At 37.7% G+C, this 23176-nt stretch overlaps 1 protein-coding gene across 4 annotated transcripts in view; it reads left to right on the forward strand.

The window, feature by feature from the left end:
• ELF2 (E74 like ETS transcription factor 2) overlaps positions 1-23176 on the forward strand; it is a gene marked incomplete at its 5' end in the record, with an annotated part of 79413 nt that overhangs the window by 41142 nt on the left and 15095 nt on the right. The window contains 3 exons of one of the 4 annotated variants that reach the window (XM_081091753.1): positions 10669-10726; positions 20382-20495; positions 22446-22619. In XM_081091753.1, the coding sequence (XP_080947879.1) occupies positions 10669-10726; positions 20382-20495; positions 22446-22619 (346 nt within the window). Of the gene's footprint in view, positions 1-10668; positions 10727-20381; positions 20496-22445; positions 22620-23176 lie in introns of those variants that run through there. The other 3 variants (XM_081091754.1, XM_081091751.1, XM_081091752.1) reach the window with 3 other exon arrangements.

Raw genomic sequence — 23176 nt, forward strand, 5'->3', positions numbered from 1 at the left:
TACAAAGTATCTAGAAAATAGTAAAAAAGGGCAAGTTATTCAATGCTAGTATAACCTTAACCTTAAAATTGACATGTAAAAAAAATTTGTTGCAAATTTATGTATGGTCATAGCTAAAAATATTCTAAATAGTAGCAAATCGAATCACCCGCTGATTAAAAAATACATAATGACTAAATACATAGTAGGAAGGCAAGAAAGGCCAAAGATTAGAAAATCTATTAATGTAATTCACCACATGAATAAATTAAAGGAGAAAAACAATGTAATTATCTCAGTACATCCCAAAAAGCATTTGTTAAAATTCACCATCTTCTGAGGATAAAGACTTAATCAGGATTGGGACTTGATAAAAGGGAATTTTTCAAAATCTAGCCATGGCCAGTGTGGCTCGGTTGAGCATTGAGCATCGTCTCAAAGGTTGCCAGTTTGATTCCTGGTCAGGGCACATGCCCGGGTTCCGGGCTCCATCCCCAGTAGGGGGCCTGCAGGAGGCAGCTGACTGATGCTTCTCTCTCCCTTCGTCTTTCTCTAAAATCTTAATAAAATCTTTTAAAAATTGATAGGAAGTATCATAATGAATGGGGTAACAATGCCAGCTTTCATCTTTTCTAAATAGTATTATTACTGGAGCTCCTAGCAAATGCAAATAAGACAAGGAAAAGAAATAAACATAAAGATCAGAAGGGAAGAAACAGTATTGTTTTTTGCAAATGGTTTAATTAACACAAATTTTAAGAGAATATATAGATTTTAAAACTGGATTGTTCATCAGGGTTGCAGTGTTATAAGAAGAATAATCAGAAAATGAAACAAAAAGATTCCCATTCAAAATAGTAGAAAAAACTTATTTAGGGATAAATCTAACAATAATATGCAATATCTTTATGAAAACAAGAATTTAACTTTTATTGAGGGACATAAATAAATGAAGAGATATGTAAATTCCTTAAGAGGAAATAGAAAACCTAAACAGACCCAAACTATTTTATTTCTTTAACATTTAACACAAACACACATGGACAAGTAAACACGATAAAGCTATTAATTCTTTTCCAGTAAATCTATAAATTCAGTACAATTCCAGAGAAAATCCTAAGGGGACTTGTTTTTGGTAGAATTTCACAAACTCTTAGATAAAGTCCAAAAATTGTCTAGTCAATTCTGGATATGACTAAACTGTGGGTACATGCCCTTCTATCCTTAAAGAATGATTTTGAAACTATAGAAAGTATTTAAATATGTTATTGGCCCATAGATAAATCATTTAGTAGGATAGAATAAAGAACCCAGAAACAGACTAAGCAGATACCTGGTATATAATATATATTGATTTAAGTCAGTGGGTAAGGATGAACTGTTCAATTAATTGTATTAGGATACTTGGCTTCTTATATAGAGAAAAGTAAAAGTAGATTCTTACTTCATACCCTCTTTTTTATTTTTTCAGTTGGTTTATTTATTCTTCTTTATTCTCTTTCTCTACACAACAATCTCATCTCCCTCCCTATAAGCATCAAATTTAATTTGATTAATGGGTATTTTTTTAGTGTTTTGAGTGTGTATATTCTGTGGTATATATTTAAAATTTATATAATGATATTATGTATCTCACTTTGTTTCATACTTTTTAAAGTAATTACTGTCCTTAATATCCATGTTGCTTTGTATATATCTAATGCTGCTTCTAACTGCTGCACAATGTTCTATGATAGACACCCACCACATTTTATCACTTGCCTAGTAATGGATACGCATCACTCTGTTCTTTTATCAGCTATTGCTGCATAACCAACTACCCCCCAGTTTATTGGCTCGAAACAAGAACCAGTTATTGTTTCTCCTGAGCCTGTGGGTTAGCAATATAGTTCTACTGAGACGGCATGGGCATCCTCTCCTACGTGTGGTGATCTGTGGATCAGCTGGGAACTTGCTGGTCTAGGAGAACCTTAGCTGGAACAACTGAGCCCTCCTTCGCTCTTCTTTTCAGACATCATACTACTTTTCCATTTCTTAAATATTGGACAGGAACATCATGTGTAAGAGTAGTGATACTAATTGGCATCCCTGTTTTGTTCCTGATCTTGAAGGAAGTGTATGTGAAGTTTGAACTTGGAGTTTAATGTTTGTTGTGGATTTTAATATATAGTATATATCAAGTTAAGGAATTTTCACCTATTCCTTTGGTTTGTTTATGTGTTAGTTATGTATGTAAGTATGGAGTTCTATCAGATGCTTTTTTGGCCTTCTTTGATGAGTCATGATTTTTCTACTTTATTAATGTCACTTAAGTGACAGATTTTCAGACATTGAACTCTCCTTATGTTTGAGAATACCTGTTGCTCATCATTTTGCTTTGGTTTGCTTTCAGGTAAGGGCCTTTCATAAATGCTACAGAATTATAATTTTCTGTTGTGTTGTCTTTATTTGGTTTTGGAATCAAGATTACACTAGGCTCCTAAATAATCCAGGTTGCTTTCATATATTATTTTCTTCATTTTTTTGCAACAATTTTTATAAGACAAGAATTAATTTTACAGTTTGCAAGGTTTTGCCTAAAGGGACATTAAGGAATTTCATTTTGTGGAGAGAAGGCTTTGGACTACATTTTAATTTCTTTCCTACTTACTATTCTATTCAGTGTTTTTTATACAATTTATATTATTTCCTAATAAAAATACAACTATATTTAATTTTTGTAGGACAGGATACCATAGACCAACCAAATTAAAAGCCAGATAGCAGGCTGCAGAAGATATTTGCAACAGATATCTGAATTATCTAGAATAGTTTAACATTCTACAGATCAAAAATACAAGAGGTATCACAGAAAAATGACAAATAATATGAATAAGCAATTCATAGGAGAAATGTTAATGGTCAATAAGTAATGAAAAAATGTCTATCCTCAGTAAGTATATGCAAATTAATATAATAGATGGCAAAAATTTAAAGCCTGATCATATTTTTTATTGGTGGGATTTTAGATTTGCACATCTACTTAGGACAGAGTAACATCTAAAAATTAAAAATGCATTTATTTTGTGAACTAAAAAAATCTATAGGTATATACTGTGGAGAGACTCTAGCATACATGCTTAAGAAAACTTAGGTAAGATTTTTTGCAACGCTGTTTATAAAAGTGAAAATTGAAGCAATTTTATTTTCCAACTGGTAGATAATTTGATGAATAAAATGGAGTAAATTCATGTACTGGAATACTTTATAGCATCTAAAAAGCATAGCTATATTTACTTATACCAGGGGTCCTCAAACTATGGCCCGCGGGCCACATGCGGCCCGCCAAAAACATTTATCCGGCCCGCCGGGTGTTTTTGCCGCCGCTGCCTGTCCTGCTTAGCAGCCGACTCGTCCCGGGCCCGCAGTGCACATGTGTGGAATGTCTGAGGGACAGTGAACTGGCCCCCTGTTTAAAAAGTTTGAGGACCTCTGACTTATACCAGTAAATATAGAATATAAATCTTGAATGGAAAAAGTAAATTTTAGAATGGCATACATAGTATAATGTATGTACCCAAAGCATGCAAAAACAGTGCTATATATTATTCTGGGATATACACGTACACATATATACAAATATATATATATACACAAAAACATAAAAGTATAAAAATAGACTGGAAAAATATATACAAAACTCATGTCAGTGGTTTCTTTTGGAGAGATGGAATGGTGAATAAGGACTGGAGGTAGTAGTCAAATATGTTATATTCACCTGTATTAATGTTATTACTTTAAGCCATAAATAACAAAATAGTTGGTCCTGTGTTGTTGGAATATGACTATTTGTTACATTAGTTTTTGTAATTTCATGCATGTTTTAAATCTTTCTCAAAAATTGTATGAGATACGTTCTTAAACTAGAAACACAGGTTACACATTTCTAGCCTGGGATGATGGTGATGTCATTGACAGAGTGTGAAACAAGGGAGATTTATAGATAAAAGACCTTTAGGTGTCAGTGGGTTTTCCAAATAAAGATGCTTACTAGCCCTGGTCAGGTGGTTCAGTTGGTTGGAGTGTTGTCCCATACACCAAAAGGTTGTGGGCTTGAACCCTGGTCATGAGTCAGCCTTTCAATATTTCTCTCTAACATCGATGTTCCTCTCTCTCTCTCTCTCTCTCTCTCTCTCTCTCTCTCTCTCTCTCCCTCCCTCCCTCCCTCCCTCCCTCCCTCTCTTTCTAAAATAAGTAAAAAAATATCCTCAGGTGAGGATTAAAAGAGTGATGCTTACCATATAATTGGAAATTAGAACTTAGAGCTAAAAAAATAAATAAGTCCAGCCCGAAGATGCTGGTTTTTTAATCAGTAAAGAAATAATACTGAAAGCCTTGGTGCTGAACTGATGCTAGATATCATTCTTGATAGAATAGAGAATGAAGAGAGAAGGTGGCTAAAGATGACACTTTGGGAGAGCAGTCGGAATTAAGGGTGAAATCAACTGAAAAGAAATAGGAATAAAAACAAAGCCAGACAGTTTATAAGTTTACTAAAGGCCTGGTGCACGGAATTTGTGCACTTGGGCTGGTTGGGGGTCCCTCAGCCTGGCCTGTGCCCTCTCGCAGTCCGGGAGCCATCAGTCGGACATCTTTAGTGCTGCTGTGGAGGCAGGAGAGGCTCCTGCCACCACCGCTGCGATTGCCAGCTGTGAGCCCGGCTTCTGGCTGAGTGACGCCCCCCCTGTGGGAGCACACTGACCACCAGGGGACAGCTCCTGCATTGAGCATCTGCCCTCTGGTGGTCAGTGCATGTCATAGTGACCGGTCGTTCTGCTGTTTGGTTGATTTGCATATTAGCCTTTTATTATATAGGATTATAATGAAAATCAAACGAAGGGAAGGATTTCAATAAGGGGTAGTTAGTAATGCCATTTGTTTGGATAAGTAGAGTCAGGTGAAGAGTAAGAGGACTTTGCTGCATTTGGCATTTCCTAAAAGTTCAGTGTTGCCTGGCCAGTGTGTCTCAGTGGTTGAGCATCAACCTATTAACCAGGAGGTCACGGTTCGATTCCTGGTCAGGGCACATGCCTGGGTTGTGGGCTCGATCCCCAGTAGGGGACATGCAGGAGGCAGCTGATCAATGATTCTCTCTCATCATTGATGTTTCCCTCTCTCTTTCTCCCTCTCTAAAATCAATAAAAACAGATTAAAAAAACAACAAAGCTCAGTGTTGACCTTTGCAGAACCTTTTAATGGGTAGGGTGCAGAAGCTGTATTTCAGGGGGGTGGGGAGATTAGTTAATCTGAATATTCCTTTTGGAATCAATCAAGATAGAATTTGAGTTTAATTGTAATATGTTTTAGTTAAGAACTCCATTGTAAGTTTTTTTCATAAATATGCTAAAAAGAATCATGTATTAGCCCTTGTAAAGTTTCACAGGAATTAAAAAAATTTTTTTCCAGAGACTAAACATTCTCTAATAATAAAAAAGAAACCAAGTCCTTGAAATTAGTTGTCCTAAATGCTATTTAAAACTAGAGGTCCGGGGCACATATTCGTGCACCAGTGGGGTCCCTTGGCCTGGCCTGCACCCTCTCACAATCCGGGACCCCTCAGGGGATGTCAGACTGATGGTTTCAGCCCCGATCCCTGCAGGCCAGGCCAAGGGACCCCATCGGTGCACGAATCCGTGCACCAGGCCTCTAGTATGCATATAAGATCTTTGGTTAATGTCTTCCTGCCCTCCCCACTCCCCCCTTCCCTCTAAGATCATCAGTCTGTTCCATGTTTCCTGTGTGTTGAATGTCTGCCTCCTGGTGGTCAGTGCGCATCATAGCTACCGGTCAAACGGTCGCTTTGGCATATATATACATATACTAGAGTCCTGATGCATGAAATTCTGTGTGAATCTTTAGACTGTATTCCTAATCTATTGTCTATCTTACAGGGTTGGTGAACCAGGCCTTACTTAATGGTCCTAAATCACGTGATTTCCAGTTTATTATTCTTGATAGATATATTTTTCTTGTAGCTTAGTTTTCTTAACCTTTCCCCCCGCTAAGTATGCTCAACACATCATACCCCAGCTTTGAATTTCATCCTTAGATTGGTTTTATCAGAAAAAAAGCTTAGGCTGTTTGGCCTCCTCTTATTGTTCTCCCACCAATTCACTGCTCAAAATTGTTCCCATTTTTAAAAAATTTCTCAGACTTTTATCTATTGCTTTAGCTTTTATTAAAAAGCCAGACAACCATTTTGCAATTTACAATTCATAAATATAATAGTAAAATGGGTTTAATTTTTTATCCATTTTATAACTTCTAAGTTTTATAGATGAAGATTGTTTTGTAGAATTTTTGTCCTTGAAATCATATATACTGTGTGACTTTGGTCAAAATTTTAACTTTTACACATAGTTTCCTGATGTGTAAAATGAGGTCATTGAACTAAATCAGTGATTCTCAAATAATTTTACCATTGGTAGTTAAAGAGCTTTTAGTACTAAAATAGGAAATTGGCATCCTTCTCCCAAATTATAGAAAAAATTAATGGATAGAATATCTCCTACCTATAATTTTTTAAAACTTAAAGCCTGTTTTGTCCTTTGTTTGTACTAGTAACTGGTAGAGCTCACAATTCTGAGTTGTCTTTTTAAGTGTTATATATTATCTCATTCATGGTAGGGAAAGAGATCATGATGTTCAAGTTCCTTATTTTTTTAAAACCTCTAGGTGATGTTGTCTCTACGCTCCTTTCCAACCATAACATTTTTTGATTCTGTGCACTAGATAAAGGGAAAACACAAATGAAATCACCAGGGCAAGCTAAAAATAAAAAACACACTGAAAACCTATATGGCATTTGAAATAATTGTATATTTATATGTATCTCCCAAGAATTTTTTCCACCATGGTTACTACAGGATCATAAAATCCATGGAATAGCCAAAGGTATCTAATTATTAGACTTTAATGATAAAGGTTATATTATGAAAGACTTGTTTTCAAAATGGAGAGGTTGGAGGATGGAAGAGTTGATGTCCAGACTATAAAGAATTATGAAGTGGAAAGAACTGCTCGGACTCTGGTTGGAAGTTAAAGGTCATTCACAAACTTTACCCTGTTCTTTATCTAAGCTGTGAAATGTCACAAGTTGGGAGTTTAAACTGCTCCTTCCTTCTGTATTAATTCTCTTTTGCCGATTAACATATTACCCCAAATTTAGCAGCTTAAACAACAAACATTTATTATATTGTGTAGTTTTCAAGGTAAAGGTGTGGGGAATGGTTTATCCTCGTGGTTCTCAATCAGGGTCTTTCCGGAAGCTGCAGTCATCCGAAGGCTTGGTTGGCGCTGCAGGTTTTGTCTCCTAGTAGCTCTGTCACATGACCGTTGGCACGATGGCATTTTCCCTGCCTAATGGGCTTCTCCACAGAGTTACTTGAGTATACGCAAGACATGGCAGTGAGCTTTCTATGAGAGTGACTAAAAAGGAAGAGATCAAGCGGACAATTTCTGAAGTCACACCCCATCACTTCAGCTTTCTTCTGTTTGTTGGAAGTAAGCCATTAAGTCCAGCCCACACCCAAAGGGAGAGGGGGAATTAGGCTCTACCTTTCCAAGGGAGGATTATAAAAGAATTTTCAGACAAGAAAATCCATAGGTACTAAATGCATCATAACAGAAAAACAGGCCTTGTTACTTTGGTGGTTGGGGAGTGTTTGAGGGTAAGGGCTCTAGAGCCAGATGTGCTTGGGTTCAAATCTTGGCCCTGCTTCCCGTTAACTCTGACCTCGGTCGAGGAACCTTAGATTCCTCATCTATAAAATGAGCACAATAGTAATACCCATTTCATAGGAAGGTAGAGAGGAATAAGTGAGAAAAGTGAATGTAAAGCATTTAGCATAGTTAGTGGCTTTTATTTCAATAAGAATTAGCTATTTTTTACCTTAATTTTTCTTGCTAGGACACAGCAATAACTCTGTAATGTTATCAGAATATGAATTTGCTCTCTAGTGTCTAGATATTCTTACTCAGTGTTTTATTCTGCTTATTAATACCCGCTTAATCTTTGAAGACTTGAGAAATGCAGAATGTGTGTGTGATGTGTGCATATACACACATATGCATGTTATATATGTACATATTCACATATGGTTTGAAAAAGTATGTGTGTATTTAAATCCTGTCACATTTATATTTTTTACATCTTGCCATGTTGCTAAATTCTTCAAACACGTTTTTTAAAAAATATATAAATTTTTATTAATTTTAGAGAGGGAGAGAGAGATAGAAACTGCAGCACCCCCTACTGGGAATTGAGCCCACAACCCAGGCATGTGCCCTTACCCAAAATCGAACCCGGGACCCTTCAGTCTGCAGGCCGACGCTCTATCAACTAAGCCACACCAGCCAGGTCTTCAAATACGTTTTTAAAGAATGTATTTCTATTTCCAACAGCATCCTATCCTTACTTGCTATTCCCAGTATATTATTGGTTTATAAGAAGTATTGATGGCTTTTGAAAGGCTGGTTAAAATAGCAATGCGGAATTCCATTTACAATAATAGCATGGCAGAATTGCATATATAGTCCAGGAAATTGTTTTTTTTACAGAGCATTAAATATAAAGGAATCAGTTTTTTCTTCATTAATTTTTATCATTAACCCACATATACATATATAGTATATATGTGTGTATATAATAACTGTGAAGTATTATGCAGGAGTAGATACAGCTTCTATTTTCTTATAAGACCTGGATATATATAATTAGGATGTATAGCAATTAAAAAACACACACACTATTCTTAAGGTATAGATCAAGAAGCAAAGAGTAAAGTAAAAAGTTAGGTATCAGGCTTTAAACTGACTCCCACGTTGAAGAGAGTCAAGCTTACCTGTCATATCCAGAAAACAAACAAACAAAAACCTTTGTCTTATATTAGTCTCTTCCCTTCTAAATACATGAAAAACTACTGATTGATAGGAGCGGAAATTCAGATATGTTATAATTTCAATTATCTGCCTAAAGCCAGCAATTCCCTTTATGTTCCTTAGTATCCCAGGCCTGGAAACTATCTCATTCTAAGATGCTGCTATCAATGGATGATCCTTATTTTAAACTGACTAGATCTAAAAAATAAAAGCTATCAGTCATATATTTCCTTTTGTCCAAGGAGTAGCAAGTTTACCTACTGCAAGAAAGAGTTCCTTACTTGGTTTAAGGGGAGTTGTATTTTGAAAATGGCATATAGATTCTTTTTTGGGGGGTGGTGGGGGTGGTGGAGATTGTGGTGGTTGGGCCAGGGGAAAGGGTCAAAAGAATAAATTAGTATTCAGAAGAAATGAAAAAGATAAAAAGTTATAGCTATGTAAATTTATTCCAAAGTTGCACTGACATGTCAGGCAAATATTTTTTAAATGATACTGCATTAATATTACCACTGGAAGAATACTTTTCTCTAGATTATTAGCACAGTTCATTCAATTCCGATAATAAAAATTATGCCTTATTTTCACTTGTAACTACCAAATCCTTTTTGTGTTTACTCAGCAAATACTTATTGAGCACTTAGTATGTAGGAGGCACTGTTGTACTTAAATTTTGTGTAGGAACAACTTTAAGGAAAAAGTTGTTTCAAACTTCTTTTATATTGTGAAATTCTGAAACTAGGGAAGCATTTTGGTAGTTTTTGTTTTGAAGCCACATCTGAGTCATTTTATTGGTTTGATTTCCTGTGTTAATAAATTTATAGTCAACAAATGGCAATTTACGTCCCCCTTCTATTGTATTTTAATGGAACTTCATTTGTAATGAGGTTTCTATCGAAAAGATTTTTTGAAGTAGATGTTGCTATAAATGAATGTTTATTTGTTCCCCAGTGAACCCAGTGGAAGTGAAAGGGTGCTTGAATGTCATGACAATCAAATTGGGGAAGGATCATCCACCCCTCAGGGGTAGGAATGTTGTTTCCTAATAAATGCCCGCTGAGTGTGCCTTCAGCCCAGAAAAAGGACGCAGGGGTCTCTCAAGTAGTTGGAAGGGTCTTACTTTCCAAGTACAGCTTTTAGAATATTTTGTGCATATGGCTTTTTTGGGGGGTTGGTATTTCTGTTTTAAAGTGCAGCCTTTTCCAGTGCAGGGGTTCCATGTTGCCTAAGCTTTAAAACGGCCGAAACAAGTTAAAGAGGCACCTTTATTTACGGCTGCGGGACCAGGCGTTAGGTCTGTTCCGGGAAGAAACTGGACTTATGGCTCTCCTCCAGCGCGGGGACAATTGCAGACTTTCCTTCCGCAGAGCGTGAAACGCGCCTCTTCCTGCCGCGGGCCCGCCCCGCCCGCGGCCCCCGGGGCGACCCCAGCCTCAGGTGTCCCTCCCGCCGCGGCCGGGCGGGCGGGCGCTCCGGGGGCGTCGGGACTTCCTGTCTGGGCGCGGGGCGGAAGGATCGCGTTGCCAGCCGAGGCGGCCGCCGCCGCCGCCCCTGCCGTTAGGTGGTGGGGTTTCTCCGCCCGGCGGCGGGAGGCGGGCCGGCCTCGGCTTCCTGTCGGAGGACGCGCAAGGATCTGGGCGTCGGGGTGTGAGCGAGTGCGTGAGTGTGTGTCGGCCGCACGGCGTGGCTCGGGCCGCGGGTTCCGCCTCCCCCCGCCGCCGCCGCGCTCGGTGGAAGTCAATGTGCAGCAGCAGCGCCAGCCCCGGGATAAACATGGCGACGTCTCTGCATGAGGGGCCCACGAACCAGCTGGATCTGCTCATCCGGGCTGGTAAGGGCAGGGGAACTTTTCTCCGGTGCAGCGGTGCAGCGGACTAGGGGTGCACCCGAGGCGGGGTGCCTCCCCCGCGGCGGTCAGTGCCGGGGTACAGTGTCCGCCTCGGTCCCTGGGGCGGCCGGGGGAGAGGGGGGTAGTGAATGAAGTAATGGAGGCGACGAATCAGGAAGTGATCACCTTGGAGAGTAACCTGCCTCGGCTCCGGCACGGCCGCTGCCGGGGGGCTCGGCGAGCAGCGCGGCAGCGGCGGGCGGAGCGCTGGCAGCGGGAGCCGGGGCGCCGAGCCGCAGGGAAGTTGGGGACTCGGGGCGGACGAGTTGCGCGCTGCGCCCCAGCCGCCGAGGAACCAGGAAGTGAGTGCGGCTGTTGTCTGTCGGCGGCGCCTGCCACGCTGTCTGGCCGGAGAGGCCGCTCTGCCCGCGGCCGGGGACGGCGGGCTCCCCGGTGAACGCTCGCCGCCCCCGCCCCGTTCTTCTCAGACCCGGTCCACGGACCCACGACTTCCGCATGGACGGGGCAGCCCGGGCCATGTCCGGTGGACCGCTACCCGCCAAAAAAAAAAATGCCTGACCCTCCCCACCTTGTGCAGCCTCGGAGTAACGGTTCTGGAAGGGTCACTCGGCGTGGGGCGGCCCGGGGTGCGGCGTCTCCCGGCCGCCCGCCGCCCCTTCCTCACCACCTGGGTGGCAGTGAAGAAGTAGGCTCATGCCCCTTCCCTCGTGGGTGGGTGTTTTTTTTAGGGGGAGAATGGGAAGGACACGGAATTTCTTGTGTACCCCCGACCTGGCGCGTTGGGGTGTCAGAGGAGGAGGCTAATTTTTGTAAACAGTGGGTGAATGCGAAGGAGTGGGGCGGCGGGAGGGAGTCTCGGCCCCAGGGAAGTCTCGGCACGGAATTGCCCCCGTACCCCCTCCCCCCCCAAACCTCCCACCATAGCGGAAGCGCCTCGGAGAGGACAGAACGGCCGGGATTGACAGGCCTCTTGTTCCAATCTGCTCGCTGAGATGTTCCAAATGAGAACGTTGATTTCTGGGGGCGGGACTCAGGGCTCGCGCTGGACCAATGGAGGTTGGGCGGGAGTGAAGCTGACAATGTACGCATGGAATTGGAGGGAAGAGGAGTGTAAACACGGAAGTGGCCGCGGGGGTGGGGGATGTGCAGCGCCACTGCTGCAGCGGAAGGGCACGGACTTAAGTTACATAGAAGCGGCAGCTTTACTTAATGGACAGCGCAGCGAGGGCCCGGAATCGGTGCAGCAGTGCTTGCATCCTATTTACTTACTAGAATAATAAACACATGTTCCTTTCCCCGGGTGCTATTTCATATCGCCACTGATGGGGATTGGAAGATGGGAAATACCAAGGAGTAATGCTGTAAAAGATGTTGCCCCGCTGTTTTCCAGCCATTGTTTTTAGGTAGGGCACGTGAAATTAGTTTGGTTGGTGAAACTGATTCTGTTCGACTGGGGGCAGTCATAAACACATGTGTATCTCTGAATTTAACAGAACTTTCAGTTTAAAGAAACTCTGCAATGCTGTAACCGTATGTATGGTATAACACATGAGTGACCAATCTTTATTCTGGAAAATGCAATACAAGACGTTTTAAGGGTCTTTAGGGAAAAAATCAGTTTACTGAGTAGTGATTAAAACACATTTGCCAGTTATTTTCTGATCAGAGCAAGAACTTAGTGAATAAGAGGTAGAGTACAAAGAGAACTTGGTTCCTTTGTGTATGCTCAGTTCACTAATAACGTAATATGAATTAAGGGATGGAATTATTGGCTTTGTAGGATTGATTGGGTCAGTGATATTTCTGTGAGTGATAAACATGTACATTTCAGAAAATGGTTCCAGTGGTTTTGAACATATGGAGAGAACCTTAGAATAACCTCTGCAGTTAGAACTTTGAAAAATATTGTAAAGGTGAAGGGCTTAATTTTGTCTATGGAAGATACATTTTTTTTTATAAGCTTTTAGAGTTATTAGTGAAACTGAATGTGAACTGTAGATATTTTGCTTGGAGTGGATACATATAGGCAGCTTACAGTTTGAAAATACAAATATTTTATATCTCTTGGTTAAGGTGGTGGTGGTGGTGGTGGTGGTGGTGGTGGTGGTGGTGGTGGTGGTGGTGGTGGTGGTGGTTTTTAAGTTAAAAGCCGACTTGCAGCCCTACTGCATTTACTTAGTATATATAAACCTTACAATTGAAGTTTACTTCATGATTTTAATGTCTTGTAAATATGTTTTATGTATAATTGTTTTCAAATTATTTCCTCAATTATGTTCATGTAATCTGAAGCTCCTTTACAAGTCCTATTTTAGAAGGAAACTTGAGATAGGTTTGCTGATTTACACTAGGTTTATTCGGTGAGTTAAAGTTGGGAGGAAAGGTGGCCCAGGAAATGCAGAACCAGGGATCTAAATTTTTATTGCTGCCGGTTTCCAATGACAGTGGGAGAGTAGTTTATAATGTTTGTCATTGTAAAATGGATGAGATGATACCTTTTTAATTCCCTTGAGGGAAGTTGTCAGGTGTTACACATCATCCTTCCACAAAGATTTTACAGTCAAATTGAGGAGACAGATACAAATCTACATAGGTATATACAGTGATTGATATAATGGGTTGATGATTAGTGTAGAATGACTGATAGTAAGGAAAAGTTATGGAGGAGATAAGATTTTCAGTTGAATATTGTTTGCTAAACTTTTTTTCTAAGCAAGTATAAAGCACTTAATATTGTTATATGTTAACACTGTTATAAAGGTGCTAGAGCATATATTTTGCTTTTACTTTCCTCCTTTAGAGGCTTAACTATCAACTTTAGTTAGCTATCAACTTCAGCTTTAGTTATAAACATGCTGTCAGAAGAGTTTGAGTAAAGAATGAAATAAGTAAGCTTCGTTATTAAAAATCATTTTAACATAAAAAGAGTTGACATACTTGATAAAACTTTCACTGGCAACATGATATGAGAAAGAACCTTACTTCTGAAGTCAGGAGAAGAGGACCTACATATCTGGCTGTCACTAAACTATCTCTGGACTCTAAGGCTTCATTAGGATTGATTAGGTGATCTATAATAACTTTTAAAGTTCTGAAATTATAAGTGGCTCACATATTTAATAGGAAGTGAAGACTTTTCTTTTTCTTGGATTTCTTTACATTATACCATGTGAATGAATATGTCTAAGGTTATGTAATTGGGAGGTTACTCACTTTCTTTTAGCCAGTCTTGAAACTTGAATATGACTATGATATAATTTACTTAATAATTTAGGCTCATTTCTAGTATGTACATATATATACCTTATTATAGGAAAAATAGATGTCTATAGGAAAAAAAGAATGTCCCTTAATATTTCAGCAAAAGTATTGTGTATGTATAATCTGGATTTTTCTTGAAGATTTTCAATTTAAAATATTCTGCCTTCTTATTCTCAAATATTCTTGACTTTTTTTTCTTCTTCTTCTTTTTGAGAATTGAGAAGTAGAGTCACCAGAAACTTTGTTCTACTCTAAGGCAGTTATTAAATTGAAGGAGGGAATTTTTTCTGGAAATTTAGCCTAAGTATTTTTACTAACAAAGCAAATGTGTCTGGTTTGTCAAAATTCATTGTGAAATTTGCACTTGAAAATCTTATTTCTAATTTACTATATATTGGAATGTCCGTATCAATCTGGAAAAAGTTTAACAGGATGTGAAAAGATGAAGCATATGTTGAAATAAAACAAAGAATGGCATTAACTTGTTTTTGTTAATCCTTACCGGAGGATATTTATTTATTTATTTATTTATTTATTTATTTATTTATTTAATGTATGTATGTATGTATGTATGTACTTTTGAGAGAGTGAAAGGGAAGGAGAGAGAGAAAGAAAGAGAAACATCGATGTGAGAGAGACACACCATTGTCTGCCTCCTGCACTTGTCCCTACTGGGGCTGGGGATCAATCTGCAACCCAGGTACTGTGCCACAGGCCCAAGCTCGAACCACTGAGAAACACAGGCCAGGGCAAGAATGGCGTTAACTTTTTTAAAAATTTACTTGAAACTGTGTTTAAGAAATTACTTTTAAGAATTCATTGCAGCATTAGTACTAAAAGTCATAGAAAAACTGAGTTAAAGAGTAACATCAGTGTAGTCAATCAGGATAATTCAACAAAACAATTTCCTTCAGAAATAAATTTGGTTGGTGCACGGGGCAGGCATGAGAGTGTTCTTGGTAATTATTTAAACTCTGTGTTACATGTAAATTAAATGTTCAAAAGGTTGCAAAGAAATATTTATGAGAAACTTAAAAAATCTCTTACGTGGAAGTGGACAAAATATTGTTGTGCTTATGGAAATGAATACTTTGATGTTTATGTTTAGAAGTTAAAACTTACAGAAACATGGGGATAGAATTTGGGTGCTTATTATATAATTACATTTGATTACAAATTACAGCTGCAGTTCTAAAAAACATAAATTTCTGGTCTGGGAATTATGGGAGTCTGTGAAGTTAAAATTGTTTTCATAATAATACTAAGACATTACATATTTACCTTTTCACTTTCACAAGTGTTCTGAGGAGTTTTCTGGAGGCTACATGACTTGATACTCCAGCATACTGAATGAAGAAGCAAATAAGAGATCAACTGTTTTCCACCATGTATTTAAAAGATTTGTAAAAGTGTAAAACAAAGCTACTCAGTGAATTTTTTTGTTTTAGAAAGGTTATTTTGGCTCAGTGGTTGAGTGTGGACCTATGAGCCAGGAGGTTGAAGTTCGATTCTTCGTCAGAGCACATGCCCAGGTTGCAGGCTCCATCCCCAGTGTTGGGGTGTGCAGGAGGCAGCCAATCAATGATTCTCTCTCATCATTGATGTTTCTATCTCTCCTTCTCCCTTCTTCTCTGAAATCAATAAAACTATATTAAAAAAAAAGAAATGTTATTTTGCATAAAGTGTTACTTATGTTTACAAGTATTGGATTAATTAAATGAGTTAATAAATATTTTGAAGTTTTGATAGATTTAATTTCAAACAGTATAAATACACATAGAACTATTTATACATACAAAATCTTGGCAGTCCTTAAGTTGGATGTAAAGGGGCCCTTTTACCAAAAAAGTTTGAGAATAGCTGAAATATAGTTTTATTTAGTAAACACTTTTCAGTACTGTGGCCACTAGCCACATGAGGCTATTGAGTACAGGAAATGTGGGTGAGAAACTGAATTTTTAAAAATTTTAATTAATTTAAATGTAAAAACTTAGCAGTGGAAAACTTTGTCAATTACATGTTGAAATGACATCTTGCATATACTGGATTAAATGAAAGGTATGAATTTGACCTGCTTTTAATATAACGAAATTTAAGAATTATATGTAGCTCATGTTTTATATATGTAATATATTTTTATTGATTTCAGAAAGGAAGGGAAGGGGAGAGAGAAACATCAGTGATAAGAATCATTGATCAGCTGCCTCTGGCATGCCCCACATCGGGGATGGAGCCCGCAAATGGGGTATGTGTCCTGACTGGAACTCGAACGGTGATCTCCTGGCTCATAGGTCCACACTCAACCACTGAGCCATGCTGGCCTGGCTCATGTTATGTTTTTATCACACAGCTCTACTTTAGAAAATAATTTTATTTTCTTTCCCTTTTAAACCTTATAACAACTATTGATGAGAAAGTTAAAGGGGAACAGGTAAAGATGAGAGTGTCCCAGGCCTTTACCTTTTCCCTCTTTTCATAGCATTCATTCATATTCTTCACTCACCCGTTATGTGATACATAGCCTTGGGGCATTAGAGGATAAGGTGTGGTAGATCAGATAGTTGAGTGATGACCTTGTAATGTTTATGGTCTTGCTTGTAGGGGGATACCACTATCACCTAATGAAGTGTTTTCTGATTTTTTTCCCCATTGCTCTTAAGTTAAATTGCTATCAAGTTACATTTTTGACTTTTAAGAACATTGTTATGAACTAGGTCCATTGCCAGCATTCTCTTCTGCAAAGCTGAGAGGTATGTCTCTTGTCAGACTTAATTACCAAGTTTGGTATTTAGTAACAGCTGTTGAGTGAGTCTGGAATAATCTACCTTACAAACACCAGTTGATTAGAAAGCTAGAAACGAACAAGACCTCTTACCAATGGTAAAAGAAGGCATAAGCAAATTTAATGGCCCTATGATTAAAATTAAAATAGTTTTGAAATTTATTTGATAGATTTATTTCTTCAAGGAGTATTTACCAGCAACACCAACTACTAGTGTTAACTAGAAAAAAACTCTTAGATTACTTTTAGCTTCATTGTTTCTATTTTTAAAATGAGTTGCTTATTATTTTCTCCCACATTTTAAAAATACATTTTATTGATTTTTTTACAGAGAGGAAGAGAGAGGGATAGAGAGTTAGGAACATTGATGAGAGAGAAACATCAATCAGCTGCCTCCTGCACACTCCCCACTGGGGATGTGCCCACAACCAAGGTACATGCCCTTGACCGGAATCGAACCCGGGACCCTTGAGTCCGCAGACTGATGCTCTATCCACTGAGCCAAACTGGTTAGGGCGCCCACATTTTTTATACATAGGTTTAGAAAGACTCCAGCAAGTCAGGTTTTAAGTGAGAAAAAATGAATTTTCAGCCATTGCTTATAGTTGCTTACTTTGATTACACAAAACTGTTAAATTTATGTTTATCCTTAAGAGTTGTGTAAAATTTTTAGTTTAAATTGTGTTTGAATTATTGAGCAGGACATCTAGTATTAAAAAGTTTTTGAAAATTACAGAAACTTGAAGAGGAGAAATCTCTCTTAAATTCCTGTTATAAAAAATGACTTGTTGCCCTAGCTGGTTTGGCTCAGTGGATAGAGCGTCGGACTGCGAACTGAAAGGTCCCAGGTTCGATTCAGGTCAAGGGCACATGCCCAGGTTGTGGGCTGGATTCCCAGAGGGGAGCTTGCAGGAGGCAGCCAATCAATGACTCTCTCTCTCCCTCTTCCTCTTCGAAATCAATAAAAAATATATTTAAAAAAAAACAACTTGTTGACTTATGTCAATGAAAGAAAAGGGAGAAGATAGTGTCACTTTTTATAAAATGGGTGAAATATTCTTGGAAACTATCATGGGTACATTACTGTAAATTGATCTAAGTGATTTTGATTTCTTAGGTGTTCATTTCTTAAATAGGTGCTTAGGGTTATTTTAGTAAATAAAAATGACAAAAAATAAAATAAGCATAAAAGTAAGAAATCAGCACTCCTTTTAAACAAACTTAGCTTACAGAGTAACTTTAAATTAATTTTGCACTTTCATTTAGTTTTGAAATATTTTACTTCCATTTATGTTTTGTCATTATCTAGCTACACGAGGCCAGTGATCTAGTTACACTTATCGCAGTTTTATGGCATCGTGAGAAATGCTCAACAACCATTTGTCGATTGTATATAATTAGATCTTCTGATTGATACTTCATAGAAAACTTATGTATATTCCCATCCTAAATTTAAAGTATGAATAAATAAGTTTTCTCCTTAAATTTGTATGTATTTGTTTTAATCTATAAATAGAAAATTTCTGGGAAAATATAATATGTTAAGGTCAGAAATAGAGGCAAGAAAATAATTTCCACTGACATAACTAATATGAAATTATGGTCTTGAAAATGTACCTCAAACTACTTAAGGACTCGGCAACATAATGTATAATTGCTAGACATATTTCATTTTTGTTTTATAACTTGAAAATCTGATATAATTCTATTGCTGTATTTTATCAAATACTTGAAGCTCTGATTTTAATACGGTAGTTTTTAGGGTGTGTCTTAATACAATTACATAAGGAATTAGTTTACCCTGGATGGTTTATTAATAGCAGCTAAGACAACAGCTAAATTGCAACACAAGCAGACCTTGAAGAGAATGAAGTTCCTGGTATAAATTTTAAAAACTTGAGAATTTGCTTACCAGGATTCTTTATGTATGTGAGTATTATAGGGAGGTACTTTGAAGAATATACTTGAGAACCGCAGCATATTTATACTTACTAATACTGAGTTTCTTAAAGCTGAGCTGGAAGGACTGATTGAATCCTTTGCTTCAGTGAAGCTGCAGATAAGAGTAAGCAGGGTCACCTAAAGATAGATTTACTTAGAGGTTTGGCTGCCTCTCTGGAACCGGTCAGCTTTGAGCAGATGTCCATAAATGGACAGAGCAACTGGAGAGACCCAGTACCTTGGTTGAGAGTGTGGATGATGTGCAACAGGTGGTAAAAACAGTCGCTGGATTTTTTTAAGTAAATGGTCTTCAAATGACTGGTGTTTAAGGCTGAGCATTTGGGGAATTTTGAGACTAAGTGAATTTTTTTTTTTTTCAATTAAAAGTTTCCTGGAAACAGTTTTAAAAGATTCATATCTTAAGTGTGTAGAACTTGTGGATTTATAATATGGTTTTATGGAATTTGTATAAATACTTTCTTTTAGTTCCTTTAGAGGATTAGAAACTGTTACATATTCATGTTGCAGAACCCTTCACCAAGTAAAACATTCAATGTTTTAAATCAGGATATGAAATTAGTATTTCGTTAAGATAATAAGTTTGTTTTTGAATTGCCTATTTTCCTGTAGGGTCATTGGGTTGTTCTTAAATTTCAATACATAAAAGACATACTTGCCTGCGTACTATATGAAAGGTCTCTGTTAGGAACTAAAACAGATATGAAGATGAATTAATATAGCCACTCTGATCTCAAAGAGTTTATTGAATTTTTATCTATGTGTATGCTTTTTATGGGAGTCACCTCACTACTGTTTTGTATTAGGAAACCTGCCTTACAAGAAAGTAAATTGCTGGCCTAGGGTAACAGAAATTACTGGTAGAAGTGGCAGAGGCTAGAACTCAAGCTCTTAGACCTGGAAGTCCAAACCTCTGCCGTACACTTTACTGCTTCACAAATAATTCAATCAGCAAAGCAATAAACTCAGTTCAAGGAGAGAGTTACAAAAGGTGGTAAAATTAGAAAAAGATTCATGGAAAACAAAACCAAACCATAAAAACTCTTTTAAAAAAAATTTCTTGGGTAACACCTAGCCAAGTCCTGAAGGAGAGAGCAAGGTTATTGTGAAGGAAATTCCCACATGCTTTGGTGCCGCAGCTAATGCGCACACCCAGGAGGGTCTGTAGGAATTTAATTCATTAAAGTAACTTAGAAATATGTGTTTCTGACTAATTTTGATATCATGACCCCTGATTTTAGTAACAGTATATTAAAATATATAATTGACTTTAGGATTGTTAATTCACAACCATCCTTTTTCTCCATAGGTTAGTTTTGGCCTAAAATTGATACAGGTTTAAAATTGTAAGGGTTTTTCTTTGTTTTCCTTTGGATAAGTTTCAGAAATTTCTCAGTAATTGCTAGCCAATCTCAGTTGCTTTATAGTTAACATTCATTTTACAAAGTGAGGATACTAGATTGTTTTGGTGTTTAAAGCATCTCTATAAATAATTTACATAAACTAATGTATATCAGTGACTTAGAGTCATGCACATGAGAATTAATTTGTAGTTATGTCTTCTACAGCAGTGTGTTTTAATTTAGTAATGTGTTCAGTGCATTTTTAATTAAGTAGAACTTATTTTCCCTCCAGTGGAAGCATCAGTTCATAGCAGTAATGCACACTGTACAGATAAGACAATTGAAGCTGCTGAAGCCCTGCTTCATATGGAATCTCCTACCTGCTTGAGGGATTCAAGAAGTCCTGGTATGTGAATTTCCCTATTTATATTAAATCTGTCACATCACTTCATGTATCTAGAATGAAGTTTTTTAAGATACAGGGGCATTGTTGGTGTTCTCAAGATCGGTTATACATGAATACCTGTGACAGCAGTACTTGATCTTTATTTGTCAAAGTACCCAAGTCTTAAATACTTAATTTTCATAATAAATGAATGCCCAGTATAGATAGACAAAAGTTTATTAAGTTTCTATTTAGACTACCATGTCTTCCTTAACTCTGGGTAAATTTATAAACCTTTGTACAATAGTCCTTAAATGAATGGCAGATGGGTGGTTGCCTCCTATGACCACTTTCAATTCTTTAGTCTGTGTTAAAGTGACTCCAGGGAACCATACATTGTGGAGAGGAGAGGATGCTTCCACCATTTCCTTATACTCCCTTCAGGCTGTGAGTTTTTCTTTTCTTTTGGTCCCTTTTTTTCTTTAAGGCTGCCTTTGAGATTTATGTTGTCCTAATTTTCATTTGCCCTAATTTTAATATTCTGATTTTAATTTAACTTGATACAGTAAGTTTGTACCTCCTTTCTTTCTTTTTTTCAATATATTTTTATTGATTTTGGAGAGAGGAAGGTGGGGGGAGAGAAGGAGGGAGAGATAGAAACATGAATGATGAAAGAAAATCATTGATTGGCTGCCTCCTGCATGCCCTCTATTGGGGATTGAGCCAGCAACCTGGGCATGTGCCCTGACTGGGAATTAAACCGTGACCTCTTGGCTCATAGGTCAGTGCTAAACCTCTGAGCCACACATCTGGGCTGGACCTTCTTCTTACAGGATTTTACAATAAATACTAAGAGTAACCAGACTTTTAAAGTAAAATAGTAATCCTATGTATTCACAAGTATGAAAAGAAAATTAGGACATATTGGTCGGTGTGTTAATCCATGAGAGTAGGTATTAACTATCTCTATTGAAATAGAAATGTCATCCTGATTATTTATGCACATTGGAAGAAAGCCGGGACAACATTATTGTTTGTAATAGAGTACCAAATAGCAATCTTTATGTACTGTTTTAGTGACCCAAAATTCAGGGCTGTTTCATTAAATAGAGCTTTTTTTTTTAAATATATTTTATTGATTTTTTACATAGAGGAAGGGAGAGAGATAGTTAGAAACATCGATCAGCTGCCTCCTGCACATCTCCTGCTGGGGATGTGCCCACAACCCAGGTACATGCCCTTGACTGGAATCGAACCCGGGACCTTTCAGTCCGCAGGCCAACGCTCTATCCACTGAGCCAAACCGGTTTCGGCAAATAAAGCTTTAAATATCAAAAATATTCATTGGGCTGTAATGAGCATATTTTCTTTTTCATATTTTAAAATGAATTATAAGTGCTTATCACTGAAATCATTTATTAAATGTTTTAAATTTTATACTATGTGCATGAATTACCTAGTTAGAAAATGATGGGTTCATGGACAGAAAGTATTAAAGAACTCATTATTTTATTTTCAAATATTTTCCCAATTGTCAAAATAATACAGTCATCTACAATGTGCTTAAAAATACAGGGTGGGAAGAAAGTAGGTTTACAGTTGTGAGTACGTGAAATACAGAGTTCCTGTATTATTAGTTATTAATTATTGCATTATTTTCCAACTGTAAACTAACTTTTGCCCTACTCTGTATATAAAAATGTGAATACCGGAAGGTGACTACTCATCTCCCCTCCTTACCCAGAGGATTAACATTTTCTTTAAGTTGATTTTTTTTTTTTAAGTTGATTTTTCTTGCATTTTATTTTCTTACATACTTTCGATCATATTGCATATTCAGCAAGTTAACTTCAAGTTCTTACCCTGGTTTGATGAATTATTAAACCTCACTTCTATTAAGTATTGAATTGTCCACAGTAAGAAGCATTAATGGGGGTGGGAAATTTTAATTTTTCAACTTTTTTTTTATAGTGGAAGTGTTTGTCCCTCCTTGTGTATCAACTCCAGAATTTATCCATGCTGCTATGAGGCCAGATGTCATTACAGAAACTGTAGTGGAGGTGTCAACTGAAGAATCTGAACCAATGGATACCTCTCCTATTCCTACATCACCTGATAGCCATGAACCAATGAAAAAGAAAAAAGGTAGAGTATATAAATTTCTGGAAGGGTGGGTGAAATTTTTTGTATGAAATATATACTGTAGATTTATGATTGCTGTTATCTTAACTAGATATTCTCAAAGAATCAACAAATTAAGATTTTCATTTTGTATTTTAACATGTTCATACTGTTTAAAAGGAGTTAGTATTTAAGCCCTAAAAGTAGTTGCGTGAAAATGAGATCATAATGAGTGTTGGACACACAGTAGGAAAATCAGAGATTCACTGCACATTTGTCTACTTTGTGGTCCTTTTAGGTACTTGGTTACTTTTTATAAAAGGAATTTAATCTTTCTCTATTTTTCATACTCCTGTCTTCCTGTTCTTTTGTGGACATGAAAATAAAAGCACAACTTTTTTTTCCGATACCTCCCCCCCCCCCCCCCCCTTCCTTCTTTTAAATACCAAGATTGCCAATAGGGCTCTATAAATGAAATAAACTCACTGGTGAGTAAAGAGAAAGAGTCTTTCCGCTTAGTTGTCTCCTGCTGGGACATCACTCACCTGATCCTGGTAGGTGAGGCACAAGGCTCCAGCACA

Source organism: Myotis nattereri, assembly GCF_964212035.1.
Source record: "Myotis nattereri genome assembly, chromosome: 5".
Lineage (NCBI taxonomy): Eukaryota > Metazoa > Chordata > Mammalia > Chiroptera > Vespertilionidae > Myotis > Myotis nattereri.